We start from the raw sequence: 10,550 nt of genomic DNA on the forward strand, positions 1-10,550 counted from the left end.
AAGATGATGTAGTAAGTAACAGTTTTTAAACTATTGTTTGCTTTTGTTTTTTCAAAAATGGTAGATTTTATTTTTTTTTTGTTCTCTCAAGCTCTTGGGCTTATCCTATACTGAGTATGTCCACCAGTCCTCATGTTTGAATATACAGAGCAGTAGGATCAGGACCCCACTTTTTCTCAGCAGCCTTAAAGGCTTTCAAGGGCAGAAAGACAGGCCAGATAAAGAGGTTTGATAGGTCCTTCCTAATGAATGGCACTGAACAACTGGGCATAAGTACACCTGCAGCAATTCAGGACTAGAAGAGTTGTGCCAGCCAGAAGATGCTTCCACACTCTGCTACCCTTCATCAGTGTAGGAGTCTTTGGCAAAGCAGGGAGTGCACTTCTAGCACACAAAAGTCAAGAATACGTAGAAGGAAAAAGAGAGTCTCTGCTGTGCACAGTGTATTCATGAGGAGAGGTATAGCCAAAACAATCTGGAAGCATCAGAAACCCCAACCCATATTACTGCATTTAGGGGTCCTAAGCAGAACAGCACTGGAATGTGCTGCCTTTTCATAATACCAGCCTTCAGTGTGTGTCAAGGACCATTCTAGCTCAGGGAACATTTAGTCTACTCTGACCTGCTGCCAGACAGTTCTGTTCACAACTTGTGAGCCTCAACAGCCACATCATGCTAGATAGAAGCCTCTTTCTCCCGTTGATGAGCTGTACTATCATTTAATTCCTGGTGTTATCCTAATAAATCTGAGGGCAGTGGAAGGGGACATCCAGGTTGCTGAAGCTGTATCACTTGTACCAGCTGCCTTACCAGGGGAGCCAACAAGGCTGCAGGTGAAGGATACTGAAGACTTCTGAAAGATGTGGGAGAACAGATTTCTGCCAGTCAGCTTGATTAAGCCAAAAAAGGTGAAGCAATACTAGAAGTTCCCTATTACCCTCCACATCCAAAGTTCCTTGAAGAGGAAGCTTGGGGGCAGGGCAGGCCCCACCACCCTGTGGATGCATGTGCATTGAAGCCAAGGAAGTCTCCCTTTCTCTGTTTTGAAGAGTTGCATGTGTCATTTATCTTCTTCCACCGAGTGCAAGTCAAGAGGATCTGTTCCACTCCACACTCCTATAGTGCTCACAGTCAGAGAAGTCTTTACTCACCCTTGTTTATTTATTAGAAAAACCCTACAGGTCTACGCATTTAAAAGGAAGCATTAGTTACATGGAATACATGCCCTCAAAGTCCAGAAGTTGCAGGATATACTGCAAAGGTGGGCTGGGGCCAGCAGTGACCCAGTGACCTCTGCAGATGATGCTGGTATGGCTGTGAGACACTGGCAGGGCAGTTGCAATCATGATCCAACCTTCTCAACATAGTTAGCAGGATAAAGTCCAACTTGGCCAGTGAGAAGTTGACCCTTGCACCAGCCTTGCTCATCTTCCTCACTAATCTTCATTAGTTCTTCACCTAAAAGCAAAAACAGTCATTAGGAAACAGTCTCAAGAAAGGTAGCATGTCTTTTTTTCCCAGCCTCAGAAGATCTGACAAAAAGCAGGACCTATTGGTCTGATCATCACTTTTCTCTCCTTATCACACTCTGTATCATACTGCACAGTTTAATCAAAGCCAGTGTTAGTGACCTCTTCAGTATCTATGCTCAGTACCACCCCTAGGCCAAGGACCTTCACTTCCACTGTTCAACATCAAAAATATTTTTGTGCCTCCTCTCCTCTCTCCACCCCCCCGCTCCCCCCAGGAACGTGCTTATAAGCCAGAGAGATCAGAACAAATCTCAGATATTTCCTCAGCAGCTCCTCTGTAGCAGACGGGAAGGAAATGTAAGAGGCTGCTAAGCTCTGGCTGTTAGGACCCAAAATGACTGTTCCACGATGGAGTGTCTGGTTTGACCAGCAAGGCACAGAATCAACTCACTTCTCAGACTATGACTAGGAAGGGCTTTTAACCTTACCATGTCTACTTTGGGGGAAGGGCAAAAAGGTCCCCCTTCTCCACTAGTAAAAGGTCATACTTCTGCCAGAGAGGGTGGTCTGACTGCATCAATAGGCACCTCCCACACTGTCAGAGGCTCAGAAAGTCATCTGCTGTTAAGCTTAAGCTCTACTGGTACATGCTGCTCAGAGCAGATTCAAAAAGGGAATGACTAAGCTAACCAGTCATGCCTCATTACATCTGCTGGGTGGAAAGAGTCAAGTTCTAATGCACCCATATTGTAAGATATTTTAAAGCGACAAGTCAGTGTTAGGAAGTTTACTAGTATGGTAACACTGCAGCATAGATACTGGCCTCAGGCACAAGCCCCTGCTACTGAAGGATTTCAGTGCCTTTTTAAAACAGGTGTTTTTTTGGAGAGGTATAGCAGAGATACCATGTAAGACTGAAAACAAGCAAGACCAGAGACACTCAGTTGAACTCTGCCTTCACTAGTGCATATCAGTCAGCTGAGCTTTATACCAAAAATCTGTCTTCTGGTTACTTCAAAGGACAATCCATACCACCTAGATAATTTTTGTATTGATGGCACAAGGGAGAAGCATTTAATAAAGTCTCACGATACAAAGCAGAATAAATGCCTTAAGAGGAGGCAGAAGGGATCTGTTTTACTCTCAGGGTCTGCTCTCCCTGCACTGTGACCAAGGCCTAGGCAGTCTTTTTGTGTGGCCTGTCTCTTAGTCCAGAACAGGTTGGACTGACCAGTGTATCATCCACCTCAGAGGAGCTGGCAACAGGTCAGGCCAGGGGAAGAAGCAGCATCAGTTTTCAAGGGGACATCCAGTTCTTAAAGTGTTTCAATCATTCAGTCATCCCAAGTGAGGACAGCAAAAGGTTAGTAAGAGGTTAGTGTTTCTGTACCTGCTTTAAAGCTCAGCTCATCAGCCTCCTGTCCTGTGTAATCATACAGTGCTCGTACCCGTACACCTGGTACCTTTACGTCCTCATGCCCATTGGCATCCAGGCACTTCTTGGGAGTGTCCTCATCTGACCATTCCAAAATGTCTTCCTTCCCTCCACTTTGCATGTGGAAGGAGAGAGGGGACAAGATAGTTGTTAGTAGATTCATATCTCACCCACCTCTTTCTGAATCATGCACCACTCTGACTCCTCCCCAAGACTGCTATGCTATAGAACAAGGTGCAAGAGGCCCAACAGCCAAGTGAGGGTGAATAGGAAGGACAGATCCCAGGAGATTTGGCTGAAGGCATCCCAGCATTAGAGCCCCAAGGGACAGGACAGTAACTCATTCTCAAAGTATTTTCACACATGCACACTCTTCATGACCTCATCCTACTCTAGCAGACCCTCTCACACAAGGAAGGCGACTCCTAACTGGAAAGCCAAGCTGTGTCCAGAGTTATTCCAACCAAGAATAAGACAGACAGAAAAAGCCATGTCTCCCATCCCAAAGAGATGTCTGGAATGCTGTTTCCCAAGTCAGGAACAAGAGCAGAGGGGAAGAGCAGCAGAGGACAGGCACCTGGAACCCAAAAACCCCTGAAGAGGCTATGTTCCATACTAACTTCATATGGGCAGGTGCCCTCAGGCTGTCATAGAAGAGGCTGTTCTGCTCCTCTTGATAGGAAAACCTGTAGATTGGCAAACAGGGCCCCTGAATCCAATAGACTGAAATACAATAGTGGCCTCAAGACATCTCTACCTCCCCATTCATTTCTGCCTAGTTCACTTAGGCCAGAGTTCACCTTTTAAAGCAGGATGGCTACTGGAACTGTAGAACATAAGTCTCTTCAGCCTCTGCGTTCTCCAGCTTGCTTCCTGGCAAGGGAAGCAGCTATATACAGACTTGTCAGGTGGTACTCAGTATCATGCCGGGGAAAAAAAAAATTAATCTGATGCCTGCATTTAGGAAATGGTACAGCTAACTGGCAAAGCTGCCAGTTCCCAACTCGCCTCACCCTGTCCAGGAGGAAGAAAAATTGGGGAAATGCATGCCAGAATCTCACACAGCATTAGTCTGACCAGGCTGAATCTCATCACTAGAAAGATCATCACAAGAAAGGCACCTTGTGAGACAGTACATACTAGACAGAAAAACCACACAAAATCAAAAGACCCTTTTCTACCCTGTCTTTTCCAGAGTGGCACAGGCAAGGCCACGTCAAGAGACAGGAAGTTAAGGAGGAGATCACTCCTGTCAATCCAACTCATTCATGACCCTGGGCAGGACTGCACTTTTCCTAACCTGATGTATCCCAGACTTCAGCACTTACCTTTGCCTTGTCTGCAGAGGGGTCTGTGAGACAACACCGTCCCGTGTAGGCAAAATGCTGGTCAGCATGACATCATCAGCCATCTTGCCACTCTTTTCCTTCTTGGTGATTGGCCGCTGTGTTTCAAGGGACCATTCCTGTTCAGGGAAAGGCAATGACACCATCAAGCCACTCGGATACAAAAGCTTTGTGCATCTTTTCTGATCAATACAGAAGGACAGAACACCGTGTCATACTTCAGTTGTGGCTGGGCTGGTCAGCCAAATGGTCTCACTCGCACAACGGGCTCACTCCCAAAGGTGCAACAAGAGGGACTGCAAGAAAATTGTAACAGGAGCTTGTTCCAAGGCCTTAAGCACCAACTCCTGTTCTTTAACCTTGCAGCTGGATGGCTGGAGTATTTGCAGTTTGGCAAGGGTGCACATGTCCCTTTGGGCACCAGACACCTTGCAACACAACAAAAATTTTAGAAGAGCCTAACATCCTGAGCCTGCCGAGCAAAGACATGGTCTTTCCAACACCAGACTAGCAATCCACCAATTTCAGTGAAGCAGCTAAGTGTTTGGAAATAGTAATAACATACTCTAGAATGATACATCACCTCAAACTGAGGCCAATTCATCGCCATGCCTGGTCCATGAGTGTTGCGCCACCACTTCAGGTCCTCCTGGTTGTCTGCAGCCATGATGACTTGGTAGAGATCTCGATACAACGCGTGAAAGCTATGACCAGGAACAGACAGAACCACCAGTAACCAAGTCCCTCAGCAGTTTCCCAAAAGCCAAGTAGGAAGGAAGAGCATAACCTCATGCACTATTACACAGCATCTAAAGTCAGGATTAAGGATGCTACAGCAGCACCTGTTCAGCCCTAGGAAAAACAGAGACACCCTTACAGAAGAGTCAGCCTGGCAAATGGGACAGACTTGTTTGGTGTGGCAGTGGCTAACATCTGCCACCTCTCAGCACAGCTCATCAAGTGAGCATTGAAAGCACCTGGCACATTCTTGCACACAGACAGGGAGGTGGCTCATATTTGTTACCTCCACCTTAAAAGTACAGGAGCACAGATTTTTGGCTGCACCTATTTCCCCCACATAACCCCTACTTAAGGCAACTTGTGAGCTATGGTTATTATCTCACAAAAGGTCTCTTTACTCAGGGCAGAATGGGTGTAATAGCTATAGATACTAGAAGGCAACAGAGCTGCATTTCTCAGACTGGGATTACATATAGCAACATGGAGGCATTTCATAGAACAGAAACACACCCACGGGACACTACTGGATAATAATGTAAGAGGAAGGGTTCAGAAGCAGAAGGAATACTCTCTGGGGAGCCTGGCACTGTCCAAGATCAGAGACATTAGCACTGGTAGGTCTAAAGGGACCAAATGCCAGTTCTAAGTCACACTTCAAAGGAGAAGGAGCAAGACCTGGCAGATACAAGCTGGCATCTCCCTTTCACAGACACCAGAATTGGCATGCCTCACTGGAGCCCAGGGCACCCCAGCGTGGCAGAATTGCCTCCTGTGTCAGGGCTGGTACCTTTCACTGGTGGAGAGGTTGAGATGCTGGTGCAGATTCAGGAACATCTCCTTAAAGAAGCACAATCGCTTGAGCTCTGCTTCCTGACAGCTCTCAAATACTTGCTCCATGTCCTCCATGTAGCGGGGATTGTAGCGGTTCAGCTCTTCCAGCATCTTCTCATATTGATCCTTGCACTGTATCAACCCAGGAGGACAGCAATGGTGAGATGTGTTGCCTTTATGTCAAACCAATGACACTCCCCCTGCTCTGGCTTGGGACTGACAAGTTTTTTTTTCCCCTCTGCACTGCTGAACAAATACACCTCAGAAAGAAGAAATCCCACAGCTTGTGTCCCAGTCCATTGCTCTCCTAATATTCTTGCAAGTTCTTTGTTCTTCCTTGCCACCCCCTGCCATAGAGGGCCTTCCACACTTTCACTCTTGTGGGCAGGCAAACCAGCCACTTTTGGTAGCCAAGTCTTTGGCTCTGCAGCTCCCACCCCCTGCACCAACCCCCCCCTCCCGCCCTTCTTTTTGTTAAATTTATAAGTAAATTAGATCTTGCCCAACACCAAAGATAGAGACCTTAGTCTTGGTTACTGAAGTCTCAGTCTAACTCACTAAAGTCTCAGACACTGGGATCTCACACCTTCTTACAGGCTTCAGCAGGAGCAGTTTCACTGAGTGACATCACAAGCAGTGCTTTTTCCTTGAGAGGAGTATCCTCATGACCCACATCCATACAACACACACTCACCTTCTCAGCCTCCTGAGTGCACTTCTCTACACGTTCCTGCAACTTGCGCAGCTGTTCCTGTGAGACAGATGAGTCTGCCTTTGCATGATTCTCCCTTGTATGGGCTGTTTTCTCCTCCTTCCGGGCTGCATGATAGTTTTTCTTAGAATTCTCCACCTGTATGAGGAAGATAGAAAGACATGATCACATTGATCCCCCATTACTCACAGAGCGCATGTTAACATTTATTACAGTGAGGAGAAATTGTTTCAGGACAATGTAACTGAAATGCCAATTTGTCATTTAGTAAACCGTGCTCCAAAGGGAAGAGGTACTGCCAAATGACTTCTCTTTCACTGCTCACCTGTCACACAGGAATACCGAACCTGTTACCAAAGTCTTCCCACATGGGAAGGAAGCTACCAAGAATAAGAGACCATCAAGACATCCCTCCCTCTCTGGCATTCTCTGCTACTCTGGCTAAACCCAGTTTGTTTGCCCAATGGCTCTAGCAGTCCAGCAGCCAGCTCAACCACCCTTATCCATCCTTCCCCATTCACACTTTGCTCACATCTTTGATCTTCTTCACCCAGGGTTTCTGGGCCTTGCGGAACCCATCCTCTGCCTCCTTTGTCTCCTTGAAGCCGCCAATCATCTGCTTGTGGTAGGCCTCCTTCTGCCAGGCCTTGATCTTATCCGAGTCTTCACCAGCCAGGTGGTTCCGGACAGCTAAGTGAATTTCACTCAGTTTGTCTGCAGCTGTCAAGAAGGCATGCCAGGCCTTCTCCAGAGTACCATACTGTGGACCTGCAGGAACAAGCACCAGAGGGTCTTTTATACCTCCTGCCCACAGAAGGGAACACACATTCTTTTCCTCCTACACACATCTATCAGTATGGAGTCCCTTCCTTAACTCCCCCCCATCACACAAGTCAGCATTGACTGGTCTCCCTCCACACAGTCCCAACAGGCAGCATCTAGACTAGCTGTTACAGCTGGCAGAGACAGGCATTTCTTTTGGGCAGCCTTAGCCTTCCCAGATGGTGCCTGCTTGGAGAAGGTTTCTGTAGAAAATGCTCTTCATAGATCTGGCCTGAGCTTCAGGACAGACAGTAACACTAGTTCATGACTGTAGCTAAGCATCTGCTTCACAGATCAGCAGGTCCTTTGGGGCATTTGTCCCATTGTTTCCCATTACTTTGTGAGATGCTATCAGTTTGAGCCCACTGCCACTACCTCACAGCATTAGTAGTTATTCTCTGACTGGAGAAGGAGGAGAGACAGCCAAACCATCCTTAAAAGGGGAGATCTGCAGCTTGATTTAAGATTTGGACTGCCCAAGGACTTGCCGAACTAAACAAATAATTATTTTTTCTTTTTAACTGAACACCTGACAATGCAGAGAACACCTCTCCAACTGAATCAGAGCACTAACTACAACACACACACACACACTAAAAAAAGACACTCAAGAAAGTCACTCCTGTCCTGGAGAAGGGAAGCCTGTCCCCCAAGGAAACAGCATTACCTCAGTAAGAGATAGCACTCAAGGAAGAGTGCAATGATTGCATCCTGTTCCCAGTACAACTTGCCAACTTTACCTTTCTCCACATTGGTCCTCCACTTACGGGACCACTCTGTTAGCTGCTGGGCATAGTTCTTCTCTATCTTGGCTCGCTCCTGGAAGCAGGAGATTAAGTCATTGCAGAGCCGGTACCCATCATCCACACGCTTCACTGTCCACCTGTAGTTTCCAGCCTGAAATTTCACACAATCATTTATACTGTAGTGACTTTCACGTTCTTTCAGAGCAGACAGCAGTTCAATCACTGCATGGGGAGGGAGCACAGGCCCTTCTGAAGCCAGCAGCTGGGCTCAGACCGTACTCTGGCACTCTTTCAGGCAGGCACAGCAGTGGAGAGAAGCTGAGATGCTTTGCTTGCCTCTCTCACAGCTCAGATCAGTGTCAGCTGAACAAGGAACTCTCATTCCATAGCATCTGTGGAGGAGAGAGTCACCTCCTCCCTGCAGTAACACACACTGCATTACTGAAACTCCCCAAAGTTCCTCCCTTCCACTCCCAAAGAGCAACATGTCACACAGCAATCTGAAATTCAATCCCCTAATTCCACTGGTGGGAGGTAAGATGACATTCCTACCTCCCTCACACTCCAATTATACTTCCTTACCTCCCAGAAACTGCCCCCAGGAGCCTCCCCGCCAGCATCATCTTCTGATGACATCACCCCCGTTTCCTTGCAGCAGAGAATTTTTGCAGATTTCAGTTAAGCTGCGAAGAGAGAAAAGCAATTTCTAACATAGCACTGGCTGAGCCTTTGCAGAGAGTACAGTTATCCATAACTCTCGGACCTGAAGGAGCCCAACTTACTGTCCTGCAGGCAAATACTGTCATCACTGCACTTCCAGCAGCAGATGGATAGATCCAACAGAGATGCCTAAGACTGAACATGCATCCTCCCTCCCTGCAGACAGATAGCCTCCTTGGCAGGCCTGTAGCATGTTGGGAAAGGATGTTGTAGAAGACAATCTTGGCAAACCTCAGCTGGACAGATATTGGAGATGCTAGTGAATCAAACACCCTTCAACAGCAGACGTCTCTGCAGAGATTCCTTTCTTAAACAAGGCCCTCAGGAGGGTAGTAAAAGCTACAGAAATAGTGGTAGCTACAGCTATTTGAAATCTGCCATGAAAGACTTTAAAATAAGTCTTCTGTCAACAGCGATGACTCCAGCTTCCCAGTATGACTCAGGATTACAACAACTGACTGGAGAAAACAAGGCTGAGCAGTCAGCAAGCAGGCATGTCTTTAATGGGGAGGAGCCCTATAAGCTGCCCACCAGCTGAGCTGGGCTTGAGCAGAACCACAGGAACATGCTGGGGCATACCCAGCCAAATGGCACTGCAGCACACATGGCAGTTACCCAGCAGGACTGCTTCCCTAGAAACATCCCTGTAGAGATGGCATTTCCATTATGCTCAACTCTCACTGCATTAGGCTCAAAATCTAGGCTAGAAGGCAAAAGGTTCATCTCGTACTCTGTTGTCTCAGGACTTTTGCCCATTCCCCTGTGCTAGTCTGCGCTGCCAGTTTGTTCCCAACATGGTGCAACACTATGAATTCCTTGCAGAGAGTTTCAGGGTTGCTCTTGTGCAGGAATGAGAGGGAGCAATAGTAAAAGGCCCAAGCCCAGTCACTCACAAACAAACCCACTCTATTCTAGGCAAGCCTGGGTTAACACAGCATAGATGTCCTTTGCTGCCACTTCTCCTCTTGCACATTCCTAGTTATAAAAAGCTTCCCCCACACCCCAGAGAGGTATCTGCCAGCCCACAGAGCACACAGCAGAAATGAAGGTCAGGTCAAGAGTCCACATCTTCCACCTCCTGCAATCCTTCTCAGTGGCATAAGCCACACTGTGAAGCACCCCAACGAAGAAGGCAGGATTTTCCCACATTTCTTCTGGAAACAGTTTGGCTGTGTCTGCCCAGTATCATCCCATGGAGAGTGTCAGAAGTACATTAATGCTGTTCCTCTGGGTTTCTCCAGAAGGCTGAAAGTGCTGAATTCCAGTCACTGAAGCAAGTTGTTAAATGGGATGTGACACTCAGGTGCACAAGCCTTGAAACCTGAACAATATCTCCACCCATGCCACCAGCTGTCCCTGTCCTCCCTCCTCACCATTTGTCAGCAGGCTGCAAAGCTATCTTATGTGCCTCCAGGGCATGCAACTCTACTCTTGTTCCCCATAACTACATACCTGAAAGCTGAAAGCGAGACACCACAGGCAAGCAGTTGGCAGCTGGCAAGTATATCCCAAGCTTTTCAAAATCTGTGAAAAAGGCTGGAGGAGACAGAGATGGGCACGGTTAGACACTGCTGCTCCTTTGCAGGGATGCTGCCTGTTCTGATACATTGCAATCCTAAGGGTGTCCCCCTTCTGCCAGCTACTAAAACGGGCACCTTCTGATATAGCAGTTGCAGCCACTGTGCCTCCTGAGATGCCACATTCCAGCATGCAGGAAAGATGCCA

At 47.4% G+C, this 10,550-nt stretch overlaps 1 protein-coding gene across 2 annotated transcripts; it reads right to left on the minus strand.

The window, feature by feature from the left end:
• Positions 1-1,140: 1,140 nt before the first annotated feature.
• On the minus strand, positions 1,141-10,295 carry PACSIN3 (protein kinase C and casein kinase substrate in neurons 3). Of its 2 annotated transcripts, XM_086461926.1 has the most exons (11): positions 10,278-10,295; positions 8,688-8,788; positions 8,100-8,256; positions 7,070-7,305; positions 6,520-6,675; positions 5,782-5,957; positions 4,837-4,957; positions 4,236-4,372; positions 3,528-3,593; positions 2,863-3,020; positions 1,141-1,458 (listed from the first exon to the last, which is right to left on the minus strand). In XM_086461926.1, the coding sequence occupies exons 2-11, from the start codon at positions 8,739-8,741 to the stop codon at positions 1,343-1,345; spliced, it is 1,377 nt and encodes a 458-aa protein (XP_086318052.1). In that variant the 5' UTR covers positions 8,742-8,788; positions 10,278-10,295; the 3' UTR covers positions 1,141-1,342. The 2 variants fall into 2 exon arrangements, with proteins under 2 accessions (XP_086318052.1, XP_086318053.1); XM_086461927.1 differs by lacking the exon at positions 3,528-3,593.
• Between the last annotated feature and the right edge of the window lie 255 nt (positions 10,296-10,550).

Source organism: Leptosomus discolor, chromosome 3 (assembly GCF_034619465.1).
Source record: "Leptosomus discolor isolate bLepDis1 chromosome 3, bLepDis1.hap2, whole genome shotgun sequence".
NCBI lineage: Eukaryota > Metazoa > Chordata > Aves > Leptosomiformes > Leptosomidae > Leptosomus > Leptosomus discolor.

Coding starts and splice junctions, on each gene's coding strand:
- PACSIN3 (XM_086461926.1), bottom strand. CDS start 8,741: ATGTCATCAGAAGATGATGCTGGCGGGGAGGCTCCTGGGGGCAGTTTC. Junction 4,958..5,781: donor AACCTCTCCACCAGTGAAAG/GTACCAGCCCTG, acceptor TCCTGGTCATAG/CTTTCACGCGTTGTATCGAG. Junction 3,594..4,235: donor CCTCTGCAGACAAGGCAAAG/GTAAGTGCTGAA, acceptor GCCAATCTACAG/GTTTTCCTATCAAGAGGAGC.